This window comes from Megascapheus bottae, chromosome 1 (assembly GCF_031878675.1).
Source record: "Megascapheus bottae isolate mThoBot1 chromosome 1, mThoBot2.hap1, whole genome shotgun sequence".
NCBI lineage: Eukaryota > Metazoa > Chordata > Mammalia > Rodentia > Geomyidae > Megascapheus > Megascapheus bottae.
Window position 1 is genome coordinate 75038455 of NC_143509.1, and position 26932 is coordinate 75065386.

A 26932-nucleotide genomic window follows, 5' to 3' on the forward strand; every position below is an offset into this window, starting at 1 on the left:
TTTATGTACATAACTTTTAAAATTAAAATCCTCTATCTACTTGACTAAAAGCAAGGTAGAAACCCAGTTGGAGAATATAATTTACTTACAATGAATGTTTTTGTGTAACATCAGATTAATGTGTGAACATTTCTATTGCACCTCAGACTTTAAGATTATGCTTTAACATTGAGGAATTTGTCAGCTACCTTTATATATACACAAACTTTTCTTCCTCGGATGTGATGAGTACTTGAAAAATTGTGACTGAAAATTTTCTGTATTCCTGGTGTGACTTAGTACCCACAATTTTCAAGCAAAGTTGAATAAAATCTCGTTCTAATTAAACTCAAATATTTTTTATATTTTATTAAGTTACTATTTGTTTGCATGCTAGAATTTGCTACTTTGTCAGTATTTGTCATTTTAGGTGTATTTTCAAACTGAAATAGGGTGATACTCATTTCAGAGTGTCCAAATGTTTCTGCTGTTCATTATTCTTTTTATAACATTTATCACTTCTTTATTTCTAAGACTATAAATGAAAGGATTTAACAGAGGGATTATTAGAGTATAAAACACAGCACTAGCTTTGTCTTTATCCCCTTCGTTAACTGAATGTGGCTGAACATACACAAAGAGCAGAGAGCCATAGAACAAGGACACAGAGAGGAAGTGGGATGCACAGGTAGATAAGGCTTTGGTTTGTCCCCCCTTGGATTTCATTGTGAATATGGTGAAAAGTATATAGAAGTATGATACTAGGACTACAGTAATGGTAAAGGCTTGAATTGATCCTGACAAGATAAGCATCATCAAATCATTGATATAGGGATCCACACAGGAGAGTCTGTATAAGGGAAGAATATCACAGAAAAAGTGATTGATTTGATTCGACCTACAGAAAGTCAACCTAAATAATAAACCTACGTGAATAATGGAATGCAGGTGTCCAATTACGTAGATTCCTGTGGTCATCTGAATGCAGAGTTTCTTGGACATCCTGCTGTGGTACTGCAGTGGACTGCAAATGGCCACGTAGCGGTCATAGGCCATCGCTGCCAGGAGAAAGCAGTCGGCAGTTTCAGCAAAAGAAAAAAAATAGAACTGTGCCACGCATTCATAGAAAGAAATCATTCTGTCTTCAGAAAATAAATTCTCCAACACTTTTGGAGTAATGGCAGAGGAGCAGCAGGAATCCATGAGTGCCAGGTTTCCCAGGAAGATGTACATAGGTGTGTGAAGACGGCGCTCCACATAAATCAATGCCACCAATCCCAGATTCCCCACCATGGTGACCAGATAGATCACAAAGAATATCACAAACTGGAGAACCTTCAGCTCTGGGTGATCTTCGAATCCTGTGAGGATGAAGGTAGTGGTTGAAGAGTAGTTGTCCTTAGTCATTCTTAGTTTATCTGTTGAGACTGAAATAGGGTAGATAAAAATTCTAATTGAGAGTACTAAGATTTTCACAGTTTCTTAAATGATAGATCATTTTCTACTTTCATGGCTATTGGTAGAATACAACTACCTGCAGCAATCTTGGACATTTCATTGTCTCAGTACCCATGATTTCTATCGTATGACAACATTTGCAAACATATCCAAGACAGATAATTCCCCAATATTTTCTCTAATAATCCCAGGTAGATGTACAATGTGTATTTTTACATCTTACAAGGGCCTTATATTTGGTTTGTTCTTTCTAAATAATGTGTTTTTTTGAAGCTCCTTAATAGAAATATACAATCAGCTTTTCTAGATGTGATTATTTTCAAGGGTGAAGGCTCTTTTTGTACATTATTCTAGAATGTGTATTTTTAGGAAGTTAGAGACATTTTAAATAAATGTCAGAAGTTACACAGTTAATGTCCATTTGCAATGATAAATATCTTGCAAAGCAAAAGAAATGAATGACGGATCTGTTTAATTAAAACAACTTTGTAAAACTGTTCGAAGATAACAAAAGGTAAATTAGAAAAAATAATAAATGATATCACGTGTGATCCATTTTCTCCACAATTACATCAATTTTCATAAAGACTCACTTAATATTTCTTGTCATTATTTTCCATTTTCAATAAATATCTCAGTCCTCTATTATGAGCTCTATTTTCATGTGCATATTACATAGTAAAGTCATGTTTAAATAACTCAAGATAGTCAAATCTCCCATTTTGTATTGTGGAATATGTCTTTTAGATGGAGAAAAATTGTAATTTTGGCTCTAAAAGCTGCATTGATTTTGCATTTAAACGTATTGTTAGTGTTTCTTTATTATTAATAAATGTCTTCTGGTTTATATGTAGATAATCCTGAGACAGGAATTCTTCAGTACTATGGACTGCTGTGGACATAGATCAATTATAGAGCATTCTGAATGCATGCACAGATTTGCCTTGTTTATGACCCAGAGCAACCCAAAAAATTCTTTGGAGAGAGAACAGAATTCATTCCAATCTTAGATTCTTGCTGTTGATCTGGAAATGATGATCTTTGATTATTCCACAACTGATCTTTATGGTCTATTTGGAATCTTAACTCTGGTGGAGTTGATGTTGAAAAATTTCAACACACTCATCTTAAGATATATATATTATAATATATCAAATATTATCAAATATATATACATCAAGTATCTATATGTGATATATGCCATTTATTATCATATATATCAAATATCATCAAATATGTGTATATATAAAATATTATCAAATATATCCAACTATCATCAAATATGTATATATACATATATACATATATTTGCAACAAAAATAGTCATTAGAAATAACTTTAATATGCGTGCCATTAATTTTTACAAAATTTTTAAATTTTTTTGTCATAATTTGCAATTTTATTTGTTATTTAGAAAATAAAATGAGTAGCAGTGTTATACCTCATCCTAAAACTACATACCACTCACAGTTTTCAACAAAAAGCTAGGAGTTTAAAACAGGAGTTGAAATTTAGGAATATTGATAAGTTAAATAATTTTGAAATGTAAATACACTGACTAAAATCAATGTAAGCTTCTTACCTTTAGTTTTACAGACAAAAGGTTTTTGCTATACGTTGTTTGCTTTGTGGTGAAGTTGTCAGTATTTCGATGTGTACTTGCACCAGGAAGGAAAGAATGAAAATCCTAGAGACAACCTTTTGGTCATTGTTCTTAATTATGACTCATACTGTGAAGTTAAAGTGTTCCATCAAAACCCAAAGGGAATTGATTGCAGTGACATCAATGTATTCTGGAAGTTCTAAAAGTATAAACCACATGAAACTAACTGATGTCCTGGGCGAAAAGAAACAGAAACCATTTTCATTAAAGCTTGTCATTTTCATCTTGTTGATTTGTGTCGAATTTTTATTATTATTTTAAAATTATGTTTTATTTAATAAATTAATATGCATCTATGATATACAAACTCTTAGCCTATTTTGATTATGTTCTAAAAACTAAGTGCCAGTGATTGTATATAGAGATTCCCTTCTTGAACACTTGTTAAACATGTCATTTGAAATATGATGTAAAAATCAATGTTAATAAATTCTTTAATAAAAAAATTCAATTCATACTTTTGTGTATAAAATATAAAATCAATAGCAAATAATCCCTATCTGTCTTGACTCCTTACTGAAAAATGTGTAATTAATATAGATTATGAAGAGAATAAATAGTGTTTGGATAGGGAACTCAAAAATTTGTTTTTCTTCTTCCTACCGTGTTTCATTAAAGTATGGATTTAATTATTTTAGTATCACAACAATTCATCATTCCTTTCTTAGTTCCACCATAATCACTCTACCTAGAAGAAGTAATTTTTGAATATGTTTATTTTAGTATTACTAGTACTCTGCAGACTCTGAAATGTTGTAGCCCTCAATATTTTATTGACTTAATTTCAAGATGGATATTTCAGTTTTATATACTGAATAACACAATAGAATGGTGACTAAATTAATATGCAGTAATTAAAAAGTAAGCCAGAGTCAAAAGATATAAAGATAGGCTCAGTAAAAATAATTTCCTTTTTTTTTTTGTCTGAGACGGGGACTTAAAACTAAGTTCCACTTATTGGTTAGTGTTCTACCAACTGAACATTTCCAACCCCCATAAAACTAATCTTTAATTGAATACAAGCAATACAAAAAATTACATTTCCAGAAAATAATCACCTTGTCTCACTGGTGTCAACTAAGTTACAGTATCATAATAAGTCTCGCCAGCAGTTGTGTGGCATTTGACATAAGAAATTGAGAAGGATGATGAAGACTACAGACAAAAATACTTGTGTGATTGAAATAGGGAAAGGAAATCAGAGGGCTTGATTCTCAAGAATAATGTGCATTAAAAGAATTGTACAACAATGTTCCAACTGCAAAAATGTGAGACTGAGACAAAGTATCCAACACATAATCCTTTATTGAACCCTTTTATAGTTAAATCACAAACAGATGCTTTTGATATCTGGATATCTTCTTCCTATCTGTTTTGAAAAGTTCCGATTTTTGTCTCAGAATAACTATGAAATTACAAATAGTTAATTGATGTGAAGCCATATATGATTCATATAAAGTTTAGGGAACATATTTATAAAAGAATCCAAATTTATATACCTGTTGATTAGAAGTAAGGCTTTACACTGCACAAGAGGATAGCACATTTTCACTTACTTGTTTTTTTCTAACATTTGCATGTTCTTTCTGTTCAGCTATTTATGATTTCATTCTTTCCTTTATTTGAAACATCTCCATATTTTGTAATGCTATGAACATGTCAAGAGTTATCACTGGAGTAAGTGGAGGCTTTAGGAAGTCCTCATGGCTAGCAAAGCAGATGATGATTTCAAAGCCAAAGGAAACACTTTTTTTGCTAGTCCTCTGCTTGAGCTCAGGGCCTGAGCACTGTCCTTGGACTTTCTCAAGGCTAGAACTCTACCCCTTGAGCCACAGTGCCACTTCCAGCTTTTTTCTATGTATGTGGTACCAAGGAATTGAACCCGCATCTTTGTGTATGCTAGGCAAGCACTCTACCACTAAGCCAAACTCTTGGCTCAGGAAACACTTTTATTTAATGGATAATCAGTCAATACAATGTTAACTATTATGGCAAAGTTATAAACTATATGAAAAAATTGACACATAAAGCATTTTATTAGGAAGACCTTAGTTTTTAACTACAGATGGACACATCACAACCATGTCACAAAAATAATCTAGTGAGAAAATTTGAGCGTATATTTGACTACTAGTTTATTTAAGAGGATCCTCCTTGAGTACAAATCTTTAGTTCTCTTCCGATGGATCTACAGTTACTTAGAATGTCAAGTATAATTTCATAGAATATTGTCTTTCTGAAATATTTTGAGATGGATGTCATCCAATTTTAATGAGTCAAACTTCTGAGTACAAAGTACCAAATACTATAATTTCTTACTACCTCTAAATTAGAAATGTGTTATCAAGTTGAAATAACTTTTCCTTGAAAGGCACTTGCTTCACAGTGTTATAGAATTATCTTTTTCATAATTTTTCTCACAATATTTGTGACTTCCTTATTTCTAAGACTGTAAATAAAAGGATTTAGTAAAGGAATTACTACAGTGTAAAAAACAGCAACAGATATGTCTTTATCCCCTTCATTAACTGAATTTGGTCGAATATACATGAAGAGAAGAGACCCATAGAATATTGACACAGAAAGGAAGTGGGATGCACAGGTAAATAGGGCCTTGCCTCTTCCCTCTTTGGATTTCATTGTGAATATAGTGAAAAGAATATAGAAATAGGATATTAGGACTACAGTTATAGTAAAGGCTTGGATTGACCCTGACAAAATAAGTATCATCAAATCATTAATGTAAGGGTCAACACAAGAGAGTCTGTATAAGGGCAGGACATCACAAAAGAAGTGATTGATTTGATGTGACCCACAGAAAGTTAACCTAAACAATAATCCCACTTGAATGATCGAATGCACGTTTCCGGCTATATAGGCTCCTGTGGTCATCTGAATGCAGAGTTTCTTGGACATCCTGCTGTGGTACTGCAGTGGACTGCAAATGGCCACATAGCGGTCATAGGCCATCGCTGCCAGGAGAAAGCAGTCAGCAGTTTCAGCAAAACAAAGAAAATAAAACTGAGCCATACATTCACAGAGGGAAATCCTTCTGTCTGCAGAAACTAAGTTCTCCAACATCTTTGGAGTGATGGCACAGGAGCAGCAGGAATCCATGAGGGCCAGGTTTCCCAGGAAGATGTACATAGGTGTGTGAAGACGGCGCTCCACGTAAATCAATGCCACCAATCCCAGATTCCCTGCCATGGTGACTAGATACACCACAAGAAAGACCATGAACAAGATCATCTTGAGGCTTGAATTATCTGTAAATCCTGTGAGGAAAAAATCAGTTGTGCAGGAGTTGTTCTCATTCATTATTACCTTGTCTGTCAAGATAGGAATTTTGAAGAAGTGAGATTTTAATTGAGTGTTTAAAATTTTCTGCCCTTTTAATTTTTATAACAGTGAAAGAAATGTCTTCTTCCAGGAGCCTAGCTTTCTCTGGAATAGAGCTGTTTATATGTCTTGGTATCATTTGTTCTTTGTAATGCATCACTATCTATCTCTAGAGTCACAAAGTTACTTTGATACTTTAAAAGTAGACGCTGAAGCTCCAGATGAACTCACTCAATTTTAGTACATGCCACGGAGAGCTCAAATGTACATTGTTTTAGAAGACTAAGTGAAATCCCAACAAATAAGAACTGACCCATTGGGGTTCCTGCAATGGGGAGAGGTGGACAGTGAAGGAGGAGAGGGGAGAATGCAGTAAAAAATTGATTGTATATATCACAAAATTAAGCAGTGTATAAGGGAAGGGGTTGGGCCCAAGGGGGATGAGATGCTGAAGGATATGTCACAGATCAGGATGCATTGTAGTCACACACTGCATTCTTAAATGCTCATTGCCTTGTATAGCTGTGCATACGCAATTTTATGTTTACTAGCTGATGTTAAATTGATAGAGGTGGAACGTGTGAAATTTCTATGTAGGAAGTTTGTTCATTTCTTTTTCTTTTCACAATTAGCCATAATTCAGTGACTAAAGCTAGTATTTGATGATGGAAAGTGACTTTCTTTCTTTCTTTTTGCCAGTTCTCAGGGCCTGAGCACTATCCTTGGTCTTTCTCAAGACTAGAGCTCTCCCACTTTCTGTAGCACCACTTTCTGCTTTTCCTGTGTATGTGGTACCAAAGAATCAAACCCAGGGCTTCAGGCATGGCTAGGCAAGTACTCCCCACTAGGCTATACTCCCAGACTCAGAAAGTGAAGTTTTTAAACATTCAATTAAAAGAATGGAAAATAGACATCTACTTAAATACTTGTGAATATAACTATCTTTTTCTAATTCAAAAATTGTATTAATGATGTCAGTTACCTAGGCTAATCTGACGTTATCTAGGAGACTTTGTGGAAATTGATTATAAATACATATTTAATTAAAAAGACAAAATAGAGTGGATACTTACTGTCGAAAAGTATTTCTCTATATGTTCATGAAAGAATATCATACAATTTTATGCTGCTTGCTAGGCACCTGCTGCATGGAAGGTAGAGGAAGAGAATTCTAGTCTGAAGATGACCTTATTTAAAAATGAGATATTATATGATAATATAATTACTTTAAGTTTTAACACAAAAGAGAAAAATCACCAAAATCTATTTACCACTTCTCAGAAATTCAAATGAGATTACCTCCACAATTCTCTACATAAAGTTGAAATTAAATTTTGAAATAAAATTCATTTTTGATTTAGTCATTTTATTTTGTTATTTAAATGATTCATTGGGACATAGTGACTGATTAACTTAACTGTATAAATTCTATGGTCAAAATGAGCTTGTATTTCCATAATCAAAGCATTAAAAAAAGACAATAGAAACTTGTTTATTCCTAAGTATTAAATATAAAAAACATAAAATATAATAGTATTGAATATTATCTATTAATTCCTCATTTACAAATTACTTTCAGTTTGTATGCTTTTGTTACTTAATTTATTTTTGTAATTTTATATATAGAATCTGAAATTTTACAATGAGAAATACACATGAATTACAGTATTACATCATCTTAGAATCTTGTTCCACTCACTATTGACTATGGAAGGATAAGAAAATAATTAAATTTAGGAACAATGATAAAATTTGAGCAATATAAAGACATGTTTATGAGCAGAATAATTTAGAAGCTTCTCTTATCTAGGTTTCACAAAGAGGTTTTAGCTAGTGCATTGTTTGCTTTATTGTTAAGTTGTTAGACTATATACATACATTGTCCCAGAAACATTTGGCTTAAGGAAATGAAGATCTCATAGATGACCTGAAGGTCAGGTAGTAGTTATATCTCTTATCTTGCAATTTTAAAGACTTCTTCAAATCCTAAAGGAGTTTCCCTGGCATCAGTACGTTTCTGTGGCGATGCTAATTCCTAAAAATACAAACCACTTGACATTAATTAAAGATAATACTGTAAGACAGAGTAAAATGACCCTCACTGAAGTTTGTTTGGTGATCATCTTGGTTATGCGTGTGTGGTGATGTGGGTGGGCATCGAGAGACTTTTTGCTAGGTAGTCTTAAGGCAAAGCAATGTAGAAGTCAAATTGTAATGCCCACAAACCGCAGCTCCACCTAGTGTTAAGTTGCTTTCGAATGAATCAGTAAGAGCATATGATAGAATTTGCATGTCATCCTTGCGCAGGGACCATGCTAACCTTCTCTGTATCGTTCCAATTTTAGTATATGTGCTGCCGAAACGAGCACAACAAAACTTCTGGCAATGAAAACAGCACCAGTTGTCTTTGTTACGTTTTTGTAGCTCCATTTAGAGCACTATACACTGTAGTTTGGTGTGCTTTGGGTAGGGGCAGGGAGTGTTCTGAGCTGATTTAGATAGAGTGAAACTGCAAATCTCGGAAACTGGCTACACGTTTGAGACATTAAAAAGCAATCTATACATTTTAAGTATATAACCACAGGGCAAATGGTCTTGTTCTAAAATAATCACAGTGGCTTAATATAATGGAGAGGCTGAAAAGTTCCTGGGACTGTAATCAAGATGCGTCTGTGCTTTTGTAAGATGGCTTTGTAATCTGAATACTTATTCAGGTCTTGGTATTGAAGGCCAAGGGCAGAAGGGGCTGGGGGTGTGGGGGGGTTGGGGGGAGGGTTGCGGGGGTGTGGGCAGGAGGTGTCTCAGGGCAGGCCCATTAACTTTGGGCTCCTGCATGATGGACTTCTTATTTGTTTTGATAAAAATAAATTCATGCTTTCCAAAAAAAAAAAAGAGCATATGATAGAGAGCAAACTTGCTCAAAATGTACTGCATCTAGAGACTATAACCAAACAAATATGGACAACTGAAATATACTAATTAAAATAATTAGTAAATAATTAGTAAAATTATTAGTAAAATAAAATAGCAATCCAAATATATTTAAGTATATTTACATCCAAGATAGAGATGAATTAGTTAAATGCAGTCTAGGGGAAGATGGATTTAAAAATAAAAGGAATTGGGCCAGGAGTATGGTCTAGTGGTACAGTGTCTGAATTGCATGCACAAAGGCCTGGGTTCAATTCCTTAGTACCACACAAACAGAAAAAGCTGGAAGTGTGCTCAAGTTGTAGAGTGCTTGCCTTAGAAAACTCGAGGTAGTACCCACGTCCTGAATTCAAGTTCCAGTTCAAAAATTTCAAGAACACACAAAAATAAAAGAGATTTAGGAATGGGCTTTTGAGAGGGTCGGAGCATCTAGCAGGCACATAGTGCTGCATTCAGCCACTGCTTGGGATCTAGTTCCACACAAGTTTTGCCAAGTCTGCCTTTCAATCATATTTCCCTGTTCTGTGCATCCAGCACGACTAAGATCACAGGCTTATGCATCATGCCTGACTTGGACAAACTTTTGTAAAATTGTGAGGCCATGAATGACAAGAGGAAGCCAAGAAATTATAATAGATTGGAGGAAATTAAAGAGAAATGCTAATGCAAATGACATTCTGAACTACATTATGAAACAGTAACATAACGTTAGGGGAAACTGCTGAAATCTAAAATAAAGTCTGTAGTTCAGTTCAATAATACTGTATTAGTATTATTATCCAGGTTTGGTATCATGCTGTTAGGATTATATGACATAGTCAAAGTAGGGTAGCATGGGTAAAGTATATGTGGAACATTTGGAGCTATTTTTCTTATACCTCTGTAAGTCTAGTATTTTAATAATGAAGCTAATGAAGAGCAAAAGCCAAGAAAGAACTGAAGAGGAAAGGTTAGAATAAATCTCTTGTTTATCAAATAAGTAGTACTATTGTTTTCTTTCAGACAGACAAACCAAAAGCAAATTCGGTTTTCTTTCTTTTATAATATATTTTAAGAAATTGCCTTGTGTTTTGTAGATAAAAGTGAGTTCACTGTCCTGGAGGTCCTTTCAATTAGCTTCACATTATATGGCCTTATGTATCAAGATTTTGCTCTATTGCAGATCTCTGCTAGTACAGCCCAAGGTTTCTACTGATTATGACGAATGAGGGAAACCATTGAGCCTAAGTTCCTTTGAGTCTGGCTTACTTCACTTAATATGATTTTTTCTAGGATATTGAAACAAAAGCCATATAATGAATGATTGTTGTCCTTAATGTACTATGTTGTCTCTCATCTCCTTTGCTGTCCCTTGGTTATCTCATATTGGTATAGTATCTCACTTTGTTATCTGATATATTGAATTTATTTGTATTTGGATATTTGAAATTTGATAGGGAAGGGGGGAAAACCAAGACGGGTGGGGGATGTGGGGGGGGAGGGAAATGGGTACCAAGACATGCGAAAGGGTATCAATGTATGTGAATTAATGCACCTTCTATCTGGCAAATATCATGTAACCCTTTTACTAATTACAATAAAAAAATATGGAAAAAGAAAAAAAAAGTGAGTTCACATCTCTGTCAGACTCATTTCGTTTTATTAGTTTAAGCTGCTGTTCGTGAGTTGTGGAAACCCTCATTTCCTTGCTGTCTGTCTTCTCACTAATTTAGCAGTTTGAGCTGGAAATCCCAGCACTCAGGAGGGTGGGACAGGGTTGGGAACTAGCAGCCAGCCTGGGGTATCCAGCGAGACTCTGTCTCAAAACACAAGAAGTGGAAAGAAAGACAAGCTCTGACAACAGGGTTTCTTACTGCAACAAAACCCCAGATCATCTATTTTCTTTTATCAGCATTGTCACACAAGAGTGCCTGAATTGAAAGAGAGATTATATGCTGTCATAGAAGGTACAAGTTTAAGTTGGCTTTGTGATAATTTATTACATTAATTCAAATAACAAGGATAGATCCCTGATATTTGTTTTTATTATAATTTTTTATTTCACTGTATAAAAGGGTTGCAGTTATAGTTACCAGATAGAGGGTACAATACTTCTCACACATTGATATCCCTTTTCATGTTTTTGTCCCCATTTCTCTCCCCCACCCCCTCCCCTCACTCTTCGCCTTCTATTTCAAATAAGCAAGTAAACATCTATATAATATACCAGATAACAAAGTGGGATACTGTAACAATATGAGATTAACCAAAGCGCAACACAAGAGAAGAGAGAAAAACATAATACATAAAGAATAACAGTCACCTAAAATTAAGCTCTTGTTTCCATGTCCTGGAGGTCCATTAATTTGGCCTCATCCTATATGACCTTATGTATCTAGAGTTTGAGCTATTGTAATTCTTGGCTAGGAGAGTCCTAGGTGTGTACTAATTATTACAGATGAAGGAAACCATTGAACCTATGTTCCTTTGGGTCTGGATTAATTCAGATCCCTGATATTTGTTATCTGAATTTAAAATCAGATCATGAAATTGAAGTGAAATCATAAAATTCAAACTAATTGTTTGATGACATAGTTAAAAGCACTTCCAATACATATTCCTTCAGAGGAAAAATTAATACATAAGTGTATTGCTTATTTATTCCATTAGTATATATTTAATAAATGTTTGTTATATTTAGTGAATTCATATAACACATTAAGTGTATATTAATAATATTTTTTATTTTTATTTATTTTTATTTTTTATTTTGATGAATAGAAGGGTTACATTATATTCACCAGATAAAAGGTGCATAACTTCACAAACATTGATACTTTTTCTCATAACATGGTCCCCATTTCCCTCCCACCCTCTCCCCACTTATCTTGATTCCCCCCTTATCTATGCAATTTCAAATAACCAATTAAGTACATATAAAATATATCAGATAACAAGGTGAAATATTGTAACCAAGAGATAACCAAGGGATGGTAAAAGAGATGAGCGATAACATAGTACATTAAGAAGAACAGTCATTCTATTAATAATATTTTAAATAAATCTTTAAGTATTTATTTAAAATGCTTGAGTACTTTTCAACTGTTTTTAGTCAGTATGTATGAATATGAAACTAAATTTTAAATACAATCATATTGCTAAACCAAATATAAGACAAGCTTTCCTAATATAACTAAAATAAATATTTCAATGAAAATTAAGACACTTTTGAAGTGTAACATAACTTTATTGCATTTATCAAGTTTTATCACAGTTTAAGTTATATAAATTAGTAGTTTAACATATTTTAATGAAACTAAATTTGAAAATCTGTTTTTATAAAATCACATTTTTGTGTATTAAGTAATACTATGGAACACATGTTCTAGACAAATTGATACCAGTTGAGTATATTAGGTCTTAGAATCTGACACCCTCATTAAAAGAACAGATATGTTTGGTCAATTCATAATTAATCGCACAGTGATGACTTTTTCTTATGAACCTGTGTAAGTTTTCTCTCGTGCCACTGTGTAAGGGAATATGCTCTGCCTCATGACTTCAACACACGTAGTCTTATAATGATCATTTATTGATATTTGGAGTAAGGAATAGTTGCGTCCTGTAAGAAGGAACAGAAGCCCTCAAGCACAGTGCATTAGTGATTCAGTCTCCTCACAATCCCTGTTCCTCCTCCTCCTGAGGCTGCATTGTGTGTCCAGCTGTGTGGGATCTGATCTCAGCAGTCCACTTCCTGCCAAGAAGAATCTCCATAAAAGGGGTGGTCTGCAGCTCACCTCAATCGTCCCAGTTGCAAAGTTGTCTCATTTCTTAATCATGACCTTGTGATGCAATGAATATCCTTCATGAAGAAGAAAGGCAGGAGTGTGGTGGAGAGGGATGGGTGAGAATGTTGTTGAAAGGGGTGGCATTGATGAAAATATATTGTGTTCATAAACTGGTTGGCAGAAAAAACAGCAAGTTCTTTGGACAACTACTCAAAGATATTAATTTTAAAAACTTTGAAAAAAGCACTACATAGATGTTGTCCTTGATGCTTATTCTTATCGCAATTAATACCACTACTTCTTTGCATCATGATCTTCAGAGTAAGGAATTACTTCTCTGTGATTTTTTTCTACATCTCACCTCGTACCGTTACTTGCTATAGAAGTCACTTTTCTTACGTTTTCTTCAAACTTAGACATTATATTTCTTTATTCTTGGTATTTCTATCTTCTTGTCACTCTCCCTTTCTTGCTTGTATCCCTCAAACAGTCCCACAATCATAATTATGCTATACACACATGTGTATTTGTATGCATATATGTATATGTAAGTGTGTATTTATATGTGTTGATATGTAGACAGTTAACAAATGCACATTTTCTGTGTTTTTGTCTTGCAAAAGGCTATTAAATTCTTTTTGACAGAATAATGTTGTGTGTCTAAGAGTAAATGGGTGGATAAATCAGTTCATAGACTCCTCAAAAGACTAAACAAAGAGCTCTCCTATGACCCAGCAATTCTACTACTAGGCATTAACCCAATTGTCTAGAAACAAGGACATACTACAGCCACCAGCACAACGATGTTCATTGCAGCATTATTTACGATAGCAAAGATATGGAACCAACCCAGATGCCCCTTAGTTGATGAGTGGATCAACAGCATGTGATATTTATACACAATGGAATTCTATGCTGCTGTCAGAGAGAATGACATCCTCCCATTTGTAAGGAAATAGACTTGGAAAAAATCATCTTAAGTGAAGTAAGCCAGACTCAAAGAAGCATAGGCTCAATGGTTTCCCTCATTTGTCATAATCAGTATAAACCTTGGCCTTTCCTAGCAGAGTTTACAATAGGCCAAAACCTAGATACATAAGGCCATATAGGATGACGTTATATGAAAGGACTTCCAGGATATAGAAACAAAAACCATATAATGAGTGATTGTTGTTCTTTCTGTACTATGTTAGCTCTCATCTCCTTCGGTGTCCCTTGGTTATCTCATATTGTTACAGTATTTTACCTTGTTATCTGATATATTGTATATACGTTTATTTGTTTATTTGAAGTCGGATAGGGAAGTGGGGAAAACAAGATGGGGGGAGGGAAATTTGGACAAAAACATGAGAAGGGCTAGCAATATTTGTTAGTAATGCACCTTCTATCTGGCAAATGAAATGTAACCCTTCTATTAATTACAATGAAAATATATTTACAAAATCAGTCCATAGATATTTTCTGTTCTTTGTCCACCTTTGTAATTTTAAGAAGAAGAATCATGGTTTACCAAATAGAGAATTTCTTCATTACCTTTTTCAGCAGGTAACAGTAAATTCTTATACTAACTTCACACATAAATGCATTGTATTTCAATGCTGTGTATTCCCGCATCCTTTTCTTTTCTTAGCACACTCTTCCTCATCCCCTTTAAAATATCTCCATCATTAAAACATGTAATATATATTTATATCTACATATAAATATGTGTGTATGATGTCACATCATACCTTCATATTAAGGTCATCAAGGTTGATTCCTCAGCTAGGCTATTGTGGTAGAGTCTGCTGCACAAATCATGGATGCGTAACATAAGTCTTGAAGACTTTTCTGCTGTCATTCGACTGTTATCTTCCAAGTCTCAATCTCCAGAGTAGCTAGGATTACAGTGACCTCTGAGGACACAACATGTTATAATTGTCACTACTGGTGTGTGTAATTTGGTGATTAGCAATTAGCTCGCAATGCCTAATAGGACAACTTGGACCTCTTCCTTTGGGGAATCTCTAAAATGCAGTATGAGAACCTCAGTTTCATTTAAAATGAACTTGAAGTAAAAGCATAAGTTTCATTGTCTTGCATGCTGGAGATTTTTTAAACCAATAATTGGTGTACAAAGAGCATTGCTATTCTGCAGCCATTTATGTTCTTTCCAGAAAATGTGAACATTTCCTGTTTTCCAGCTTTTTACGGGAATTGGGTGAAACTGCAGGTATTTAAAGATTCCAATAACTAAATCTGTTCAGTGTACTCATCTGATAACATTCTACCAAAGTAAGGAACTCAAATTCTAGACAACTTTTTGAGAAAAATTCAAGAACCAAAATCTGAATAGAGAAATATCAATGCTCATCTACATAAGCCTCATGCATTTAGAATTATTGCTCTGCACATAGGTAAAACACTTAAAGTTTTAAAAATACACTTTATCCAGGTTATTTTGTCATTAAAAACAGAGATAAAAGCTATGATGCTTATATCTCACTGATATGTAATTTTAAAAATCACAAAAAATTAGAATAATATCAAATAGAAGAGAATAAAAATCAGATAAAATAAAATATTTTTTAAAGTAGAAAAAAATTCTGATTTAAAATATGTGTGGTTGACTGCATGAAGACTTTCTTTTTTCATTGTATTATATAGAGGGGTTACAGTTATATTCGCCTATAGTAGGTGCATTACTTGTCACACATTGATAGAATTTCTTAATTTAATGGAATCATGGGAATATGACCGAAAATCATTAAAGACAACTTACACAGATGCTTTGATTTTCCTTACATCATATGCCTGGGGAAAATGTTAAGTAACTTATCCTTTAAGATGAATTATATTGCTTGCTGTTTGAAACAGCAATATTTGGCTGTTATTTGTGTTTTTTTTTCTTCCTGAGGGAGCTGCTCTGCTACTTACAAAACCTCGACCCTTAAGCAGGGGGTCTATAGATCTTCTAGTGCCATGTTCCACAGGAAGGAGCATTGTGTGATGTGAGTGGGGGCGGCGCCTTTTCTGACCGCATCCCAAGGCTTTGTCTTTTATAAATGAAATTGGACCATTCAGAAAAACATCTTTTACTTGATTCTTAAATTTTGAAATATTTTAACCTTATGCATCGAAATGTTCTCTATAGGCATTTATTTGCAAAGAATAAGTCAAAATGCATTCACCCTTTTATTTATTTTAAGGTAACATAAATTAATGGTTCACAGTTGTAAATTTTACTCATCTTCAATTTTCAGAAAAATAACATTAAAACTTATTTTAAAGTTAGTCCATGTTTTCAAGCCTTTTGTCGTAGAACAATATTTTATGCTTCATATAATGAAAGGTATCATTATAAAATTATGAAAATGTTTAAATAGTGTAACAATCTTATTTTCAAAAATGATAATTTTTTCTGAGTTTCTTCATAGACTAAACATGGTATTGAATCTTACAGGGAGCAATCATTAAGTGTTGCTTTTATAGTAATGTCAACAAGTACAGCAATTGAAGGAAAATTTTAAATGTTACTGACACTACAGAATAAAAACTCCTAAAAATCCTGGCTACTCTCTCAGAATCGTATTGTACGGGATTAGAACATGTTTTAGCTTGACATACACAATTCTAACACTTTCTTTAGATTGAAAAGGATTTTCAATAGGTAGGCCATTTAGATGATTTTTTTTGAAGCTATGTTAAGGGCATGAATACATATCAAAGGAGACTCGTGAAAAATTAACAAAATACCTATTGTGGGAAAAGCACTCTTAAGAAAGTCATAAACATACACAAAGGTAGCCATTCTTGGGACTGATTTATGCTTGTTTAACAACTATTCTTTCGTTACAGTCATTGCCCATTTCAGATATGATTGAAGACAATCAAACGCTGTTAACTGAGTTTGTGCTCACAGGACTCACAGACCAGCCAGGGCTGCAGTTGCCCCTCTTCCTGGTGTTCCTTCTCATCTACCTCTTCACCATGCTGGGCAACCTTGGACTGATTGCTCTCATCTGGAAGGGCCCCCATCTTCATACCCCCATGTACTTATTCCTCAGCAGTTTGGCCTTTGCCGATGCGTGCACTGCATCCTCTGTGACCCCTAAGATGCTTATGAACTTTCTGTCTAAGAATCATGAGATATCCCTGTCTGAATGCTTCATTCAATTTTACCTTTTTGGGTCCAGTGCAACCACAGAATGCTTCCTTCTGTCAATCATGGCCTATGACCGCTATGTAGCCATATGCAACCCCTTGCTTTATCCAGTGCTGATGCCCAACAGACTCTGTGCTCAATTGATATGTTTTTCATATTTTGTTGGTTTTTTGCATTCAGGACTTCATGTATGTTTGCTGACTAGATTAGCCTTCTGCCAGTCCAATATCATCCATTATTTCTACTGTGAAATTTTACAACTGCTCAAAATTTCCTGCACAGACCCTACAGTTAACCTGCTTTTGATTCTAATCTTTTCTGCCTTTATACAAGTCTTCACCTTTCTGACTGTCATTGTCTCATACTCTTACATCCTCTTCGCTGTTCTGAGAAAGTGTGAGAAGGGCAGAAGCAAAGCCCTGTCCACATGCAGTGCACACCTGCTCTCTGTCACTTTGTTCTATGGCACTCTCTTCCTCATGTATGTGAGGCCAGGGTCTGTGCCAACAGAAGAGCAGGACAAAATGTATTCTTTGTTTTATACAATAATAATTCCCCTGCTAAATCCTTTCATATACAGCCTGAGGAACAAAGAGGTAATAGGTGCCTTGAGAAGAATCATGAACAAATAAACGGTCACATTTACATTCCATATTCCTAGGAAGGAACTCAAGAGCTGTGAATTTGCCACTGTTCTGCCATTTCTGTGGACTCTCCCTATGCTTTGTATTATATTGTATAATTAAATTGTATATTAAATTGTTCCACTAATTTTTCAAGTGTGTATACATGTAAGCATACATTGTTAAGTATTGACTGTCACTGTATTACAGTATTTATTTATTTTAGATAGATAAACATCACTTGATTGCTCCTTTGGTAAAGCGATCACACTCATCTAGTTCTCTGTTTTGGACATATACACTTAGGGCAAGTAACAATACAAAAAAGTGAATTTAAGATGTTAAAGAAACATGCCTTTTGATTAATATTTCAGTACAAGAAATAGATCCATGAATTAGCTAAGTAATTAGGTATAAAAAATACCTTTATTACAAATGTATTTATAATACATATGTATATTTGTAAGTCTATTTCACCTGCAATAGAATGAGGTGAATATGTAAATTGAAAGTAAGATATGAATTACTCCTGGGTTTTATATAGACACTATAATTATTAATTCAACCTGAGTCACTACACTCTCTTTTGTAGAGGCCAAATGTCCACAGATTTTAGAAGGAACCATGTACTAATTGAAGTATATTGACAACAGGTAAACATTAGAAGTGTGATGAGTTTTTCTAGGCTGGATACTCAGAGAATGAGTTTTCAAGAAAGTAAATATATGTGATGTTCATAGATTCTATTGCATATAACAGAAAATTCTCTGTTCCATCTTCCCTAAAAAAGATGTTTCTTTACTCATTTCTGTCATCTTTGGCACTGTAAATCTAATGCAAAATACAATATTTAAATATTAATAAATGAAGCTGCATTCTTATGTAACACCATTAATGAAATAATAGAGGAAATGAAGATATTTACATTAACAACAGTATTTGCTGTAAATAAGTATATAAATATATACACATACATACACAAATATATTCTTACAGACCAGAGATTTTGTGGTAGTTACTATCCTCATTTCTGCAGTTTTTCATGTGGTCAAAGCTGGTATAATCTTTCAAACATATTCTTATTTTCTTTGCCTTTTAGCAATCAACTCTTGAGATAATGGCATTTATCTGCTACAATGATTCAAATGTTAAGTCTTAAAATATGGTTTTAGGCCATTAATTGTTTTGCCTGGCTTGGATTATTGAAATGCTCATTGAAGTGAATCACAGCAGACAGTACAGATATTTCTGTTATTCTCTAGACAATGCAATATACAAATTAATCATACTACTCTTTTGTAGTATGTATTGAAAGCAATTGACATGTTTTCAAGTGTATAAGAGTCTATTTCAAAGGATATATGTAAATGCTATTTCATTTCTATACAATGAATGTATGCATGCATGGATTCTGATAATAGTACATGTTGCTGGAAATAAAAATTTAGTGATACAAGGGCTATATTCTTTCTTGTTATAAAGGTGATGTGCAGTGTTTATACTTACATAAATCAGATAATAAGTACATTTTGAAACTCAATCCCCTCATCCCACATTTACTCCCTCTTTCTCCCAGTTCTCCCCCCATAAACTGTGTAGTTCATTTTCAACATAGTATTTACTGAGTATCACTCCTGAATTAGCTCATCTTTTGTTCCACCATTATCATGCTTAACCTTACTCTCCTCAAACCTTAATATATTTTTTACTGTATAAGTGTTTTCAAGTGCAAAACAATGATCTAGGGAAGATCTAATAAATGTAGCTGCTGGTCACATTTATAGCGGAAGAGTCAACAAAGAAATAAGTAAAGAAACAGAGTTTTGTTTTACATGGAAAAGAAAGTTTATAGTTTCTCTTTTTAGCTGTTTATTTTGTTTTGTTTTTTGTCAGAGTGATATATAGCGGGGTCACAGATGTTGGTCAAGTAGTGGGTACATTACTTCTTGAACACTGATACGCCTTCCCATGGTTTTCTTCCACTTTCCCTCCCTCTACCTGCTTCCAATCATCTTCTTGTCCGCCTTTCCTTCCCTATTTCAAATAGATAAGTAAACATATACAATATAAGAGGTAACAAAGTGAGATACAGTAACAACAGGGGTACATCATAAGGGAAACAAAGAGAAAGAAATAACTTCATAGTACATTAAGAACAATAATTACAGAGTTAAACCTCTTGTTTCCATATCCTGCAGTTTATTTTGCTTAGCTTGAGCTATTGTGATCTTCTGCTGGGAATATCCTAAATGTGTACTAATGCTTACACATGAGGGAAACCTTGGAGCCTATATTTCTTTGAGTCTGGCTTATTTTGCATAATTTTTCCAACCCTTTTCATTTCCTTACAAACAGGGCAATGTCATTCTTTCTGAAGGCAACATAGAATTCCACTGTGAATAAATACCAAATGTTCTCCATCCATTCATCTACTGAGGGGTATGTGGGTTGATTCCCTATCTTAGCTCTGGTAAATAATGCTGCAATGAACATGGTTGTGTTCATGGCTTTAGTATGTCCTTGTTTCTGGATGATTGGGTAAATGCCAAGTAGTGGAATTGCTGGGTTACAAGGGAGCTTTATGTTTAGTCTTTTGAGGAATTGCCATACTGGTTTTCATAGTGGTTGAATGAATTTACACACCCACCAATAGTGCAGTAGCGATCCCTCCTGGCCACATCCCTGCCAGCATCCGTTATTAGATTTCTTGATAATGGCCATTCTAACTGGAGTGAGGTGGATTCTCTAACTTGTTTTAATTTTCATTTCTTTTATGGCTAGAGCTATCAAGCATTTCTTCATGTGTGCATTGGCCATTCTTACTTTCTCTTTAAAGAAGTCTCTCTTTAAGCCTTTTGCCCACCTTTTAATGAAATGATTACTTCTTTGAGGATTTGTTTTTGAGAGATGCAATCAATATTTTGAGCTGTAGGTATATTTTAGACAGGAGGCCCTTGTCTATTGTATGACTATTGAAAATCCCCCATTCTATGGACATTGTATTTATGTTGCTATGTCCTTTGCCATATAGCAGCTCTGCAGTAATGCAGCCCCCTTTGTCCAACCTTTTTGGAGTTATTGTTTTTGTGAACCTTTATTAAGAAAGTTTGACCTGTGAATCAATTTTTGAGCTCTGAAGGGATATTTCTCAAGGCAAGGGACAAAATATAAATTTCTTTATACTTTTGCCAATTTAGAACAAAAATTTCTTTTACATTTTAAAACACATCCTTATATATTATATTGCTAATTTTACATATATGTCCTTGTGTAGCAAATATGACATTTAGATTCATATACACTTTTAATGATTAACTTGGATTACTTTATATATATATATAAACATATATATATATATATATATATATATATATATATATATATATGAGTACTCGGGCTTAATCTCTGGACCTGGGCACTGTCCCTGAGCTCTTCATATCAAGGAAAATGCTCTACCACTTCAGCCACAGTTCCACTTCCAGTTTTCTGGTGGTTAATTGGAGATAAGAGCTCAGGAATCTTTTGTGCTGGCTTTGAACTGCAGTTCTCAGATCTCAGGCTCCTGAGAATTACAGGCGTGAGCCACTAGCACTGGACACTTGTCATCTTTTTTGATACTTGATTCACATTTTTTGTTTTCCTTGTATTTTGAGATATGAAATCACTAGTATACATGTATTCATCCTGAACTCTTATAGGAAAGAGAATTTATTCTTCTCATGCAATAAGTGGTGTCAGTGTTTATCCCTCTTCTTTCCTTTAGTCTCCTTTGGTCAAGTACTATCAACTTGTGTCAACTTCTGTGGCATCCATTTTTTAACTTAAAAAAATTTTTTTTGCCAGTCCTGGGCTTTAGCTCAGGGTCTGAGCCCTGTCCTTGGCCTATCTCAAGGCTAGAGCTCTACGACTTGAGCCTCAGCACTACTTCCAGCTTTTTTTCTATGCATGTGGTACCAAGGAATCGAACCTGGGTCTTTTGTGCATGCTAGGTAAGCTCTCTACCACTACGCCAAACCTCCAGCCCTGGCATCCAGTTTTTAAATTCCATCCATTAGTTAGTCTGTGAGGCATTTGCTCTTCTGTTATTAACTTTTATTAATTTATACACTGTTCATTAGATATATAAATGTTGAAATCACTTTTTTTGTTTTCATTAATAGTGCATAGTGTTCAATTGTGTTTGTATATCCCATTTTCTTTATTCATTAATTTACAGATGGGCATATAGATGGATACCATACTGACTTTTTTATTTTAATAAATGAAGGCATGTGTTTTCTCTATATATGGTTAACAGTGCACTTTGTTTTACACAGTGAAAGGGTTGTAGGTTCCTTGATAGTTCTATTGTTAATTTCCAGTTTTTAATAAAATAAACATATATACTTTTTTCTAGAATGAATATACTAATTTAAATTCTCATCACCGGTGCCTAATTGTCGTCTTTTTAGCCACCTTTATTAGCTTTCTTTTATTTACCTATTTATGAATTTATTTATTTATTTTGGCTGTTTAATTCTTACTGTATGATGAAATATCACATTATGATTTTAATTTGTAATTTGATATTACTAAAGATATCAATATATTTTTCATATATATAGTGACTTTTTGTCAGTCTTTTGAAAAAGACATTTCCAGCATTTCTCTTTAAACTTTAACTTGTTTTTGTTTTTGTTAAAATGCTTTTGTGATTTATGTTGTTTTTAGTAAATTATTGGCAGGAAATATGATCTCTACCATTCCATTCTATAATTACTTTCATGTGTGTTGCTTATGTATAGGTATATATGTGTATGCATTATATATATAACATTTTATTTTTATCTACACATATATTACTTTTGTATGATTACTTATATACACACATATTTATTTTATATGATTATTTATAATAAATATATATATATATTATGTTTCCAGGTAGAGCTCACTCTCTCAATATACACTCATCATGTATACATCTATAGTATGTATGTATAAATATACATACACTGAAACATATCTATACTATGTATATCCATACTGTATTTACATACAATGTATAATATATACATATACCTCTATATGTATACACATACTCATCAGGAATTAATACAAAAATTCAGCTCAGCCCAAACTCCTAAGATTAAAATATATAATACACTTTTCATTGATGGAGTGGATGGAGTTGGTGGGCCTGCATAATATTGATCAACATATGTTGTACTAATCAATGGACATTGCAAATAATACCCCTTTTCTCCAATTACTTAGAGCTTACATACATATAAATAAAATAAATATGGAACATTTTGTTAATAAGTATGCATAATAAATAACGCATAAACACATACATGGAAAAGCTGAGGTTTTCATAATCTTGTCAAAAATGACACTTGTGATTGAACCATGCACCCCAGTATAATGTTGGTTGTCAAAACTAGTGCAGTCTTTTTGCTATCCAGTATTTTAGACATTGTAATGCCCTGGGAGATGCCTTGGATTTTGCAAATAGATCCATGGCAACAATATCCACATCTTCACATTAACCTGAAGGATTTTCTCTTATGGGAGTTTTTGTTGTTGTTGTTTCCTGTGTTTTCTAGTCCTGGCAAAAACCCAGAGGTTCTCAGCTGGTTTACAGCTGTATTTAAAGAAAGTTATGAAAACAATATTTTTCTGGATTGGCAAGTGAAACTTTCACCATGAATCAGTGTGGAAAGATTTGAGGCTAGAATGGTAGTAACACTTGTACTTTAGCATTTTCACTTTTTTTTGTTTTAGGAAGGTTGGTAATTTCAAGGGGTCTGAATAATTTTTAAAAGATATTGGTAATAAAAATAATTTTATAATATTTAATATTATTCATGAAACCTTTTTAGGTTTGTAAATACACTTTTTCTCAACTTGTTATAATTTTAAATTTTGTTTGCAGAATATGAAAATTATTCAGGATTGCAGGGGAAATAAACAATTGAGTAAGCTTATTTTAGTCTCATGACTAAAGTATGGATAACTAAAAGAACTATAAGCTGTTGATTTCAGAAAAAATAATCTGTGAACTCATTATTACATCTGTGATAATTTGCTACATTCTAGTGATCTCTAATGACAGAGCTTCAAAACTATGTTTACAGATTTACACCAGTATAATAGTTACATAAGAAACATTTATGATTGTTGTGTCAATGAAAATGCATTTGGAATAATTGCAATTTGTAATCCAAACTTAAAAGTATGTAAATTAAACATTGATCTATCTATATCTTCCTCCTAGATGTTACTGTTACTCTTTTGAATATATATGAATGAATGTAAGTACATATATTATTTTCAAAATATTCATAAAATTGAATACAGATATAATAACTACTCCATTTAAAAGATATATAGCTATTGATATAAAAATACTGACTTAGGCATTTAACATGTAAATTTCACTGAGCAATTTTTAGAGTACTATTCTTTGCATATATATATATATGTATATGACTTGAACTTATAGCCATGCGCTTGTGTATGTATACATATATGTATAATAAAATATGTGCATCATACATAAGTATATATGTGTATATATGCATGTGTATATATATATATATACACACACATATATTCTCTTTCCTGGGCAGGATCCAGTATTTGAAAAGAACTGCCCACAAATGAGCAGTATTAATTTTTTTCAGTTATTTTGTTATTTTGATTTGAGTACAAATTCACTCATTCCTTATACGGCTTAACAAAATTTTATGTAGTAAACAGAAGTATGTTCGTTATGTTATCTATGACCAAATATAATCTTTACTCAGCTTTAAAAAAAGAAACAGTGGTAAGGAAAAGGTCTCAAAACCACCAAGAATTCTTGAGACATTAATACCAATTGTTGGAAAGGTAAGATGATGCAATATCTAATAAACTTTTGTAGAAATAAGAGAAATTAAAAAAATCACAGTCTTTGAATCATACACACGTTTCATCAGAAAATAATCTTGAATTGCAAATGAAAGATACCCAGAGTTCCCAATATTACTCAATCAATGGCCATTATTAATATAAATACACACACAGATTTCTAATTATTTTATTGTCAGATATTTTTGATTTTCCCTTTCTCTCATTTCTTTGGCTTGCTTCCTATCCTATTTGATTTGAGAAATTTGTGTTGTAGCATTCTCTGAACAACAAAAAATGCTGTATCTTAAAAAAACATTTATTTTAAAGGTGATGTACAGAGGTGTTATAGTTTCATAAGTCAGCGTTGAAAACATTTCTTTCTAAACAGTGTCACCTCTTCATTCATTTCCCCCAGTTGCTATATCCATCCATTGAATTAATTTTTATTTTCTTCTTTCCTCATATTCTGCATTGTATTTTTCTGTGGGTCATGGGCTTGAACTTGGCCTGGGTGCTGTCCTTGAGCTCTTTAGCTCAAGTCTGCCACACTACCCCTGGGCCTGAGTGTTGTCCCTGAGCTGTTCAGCTCAAGGCTACCACCCTACACTTGAGCCAAGTCCCACTTCCCATTTTCTAGGGGTTAGTTGGAGATAAGAGTCTCAGGTCCTTTTGTGCCCAGGCTGGCTTTGATCCTTGATCCTCAGATCTCAGCCTCTAGAGTTGCTTGGATTAGAGGTGTGAGCCACCACGCCCAGCTTGCATTGTATTTTTTAATCACTCACCAGAATTTCTCTCTCCATTTCTGACCATTTCTGTATGGTCATCTTCTTTCTCTCTTATATGCCTCCCCTTCTTTTTTTCTTTAAAAAAAGTTTCAAATTCTTAATAGAAGGAAAAACTGAATGAATATATGAGTTGTAAATAAATGCTCTCCATTTCCTGGAGTGCCTGTAGCATTCCTGTGACATTTGCTTCCTTTTTTACATCTCTTTTTCCACTGACTTAGTTCTATTCCTTAAAAGAAAGTGCCTCCAATAGATGTGGTAAATAGTTCTTAATTCCTCCTCTCACTAATCTCTCTTCATTCTTTTTTTTTTCAGAACTGCGGACTTATCTCTTTATCATTTTGCTTCCTTGGACATTTATTTTCACCTTTGGTACTGTTATTTGTCATTCTGAATATTGTTCCTTTTTTTATCTTTGTGACACTCAGCTACCTTGTATTCCCCCTCCACCATGCTTCAATCACTCTTCAGAATCTCTTTTTTTTTTTTTGTCTCTCTGCAGTAGAAGGCGTGTTGTCTCTCTATGCAAAGATTTTAACTGGCTTTGGCTCTGATATAGAAGGAGAGAAATCATCTAGCTAAAGCAGCAGGAAGCAGCAGGGGAGCCAACCAACAGTCACAATCGCATGTCACTAGGAGATGGAAGATGAGCCTTGAAACACACAGTTAGTTTCTTTGCAGACAGTTGAGGTAGGTATAAGATTGATTATATCTCTCCATTTCCAATTCTAGATTGGTGGTTTGAGTAGACAAAATTATTTTTGTCATTTATTCTTTATTGTAATTAATAGAAGGTTTCCATTATATTCACCAGCTAGAAGGTGCATTACTTCCCAAACATTGATACCCTTTCTAGTGTCTTGGTTCCCATTTCCCTCCCCCCACCCTCACCCCTAATCTTCCCTATCCTATTTCAAATAACCAGATAAACATATATACAATATATCAGATAACAAGGTAAAATACTGTAACAATATGAGATAACCAAAGGACAGCAAAACAGAGATAACATAGTACATTAAGGACAACAATCAATCATATGGTTTTTGTTTCTATATCCTGGAGGTCCTTTGAGTAGACAAATTTATAATCACATCCTCTGCTTCCTGAAACTATGTAGTCAACATGGGTTGAATACTGGCCATATAACAGACCAAGCTTAGCCTCTAATATTACCTTTCATAAAACCTTTCCAGTTTTCAAATGATTTTTTTATTTTTGTGTACTCTCCAGTGTAGGTATGGTTCATAATTGGACCCTTCTGAACCAATAACTTCAAATCATTATCTATAGTACTCAATTAGATCTATAGAAACAACTTTTCTAGATGTTCTCAAGGATGTAAGGGCTCACTCTTAATTTTCCAA

General features: G+C 33.6%; 3 protein-coding genes and 1 non-coding gene across 4 annotated transcripts; 1 reads left to right on the forward strand and 3 right to left on the reverse strand.

The window, feature by feature from the left end:
• Nucleotides 1–444: 444 nt before the first annotated feature.
• Nucleotides 445–1386, reverse strand: LOC150069461 (olfactory receptor 5K1-like). The gene has a single exon (XM_090331063.1). The coding sequence runs from the start codon at nucleotides 1384–1386 to the stop codon at nucleotides 445–447; it is 942 nt and encodes a 313-aa protein (XP_090187189.1).
• Nucleotides 1387–5488: 4102 nt separating this feature from the next.
• LOC150069462 (olfactory receptor 5K3-like) lies at nucleotides 5489–6421 on the reverse strand. Its single transcript, XM_090332695.1, has one exon. It carries the CDS (start codon nucleotides 6416–6418, stop codon nucleotides 5489–5491), a length of 930 nt encoding a protein of 309 aa, XP_090188821.1. The 5' UTR covers nucleotides 6419–6421.
• Nucleotides 6422–8700: 2279 nt separating this feature from the next.
• LOC150069463 (U6 spliceosomal RNA) lies at nucleotides 8701–8808 on the reverse strand. Its single transcript, XR_016538415.1, has one exon. It is a non-coding gene; the product is annotated as a U6 spliceosomal RNA (small nuclear RNA).
• Nucleotides 8809–16992: 8184 nt separating this feature from the next.
• LOC150069464 (olfactory receptor 5AC1-like) lies at nucleotides 16993–17913 on the forward strand. Its single transcript, XM_090332708.1, has one exon. It carries the CDS (start codon nucleotides 16993–16995, stop codon nucleotides 17911–17913), a length of 921 nt encoding a protein of 306 aa, XP_090188834.1.
• Nucleotides 17914–26932: the final 9019 nt, after the last annotated feature.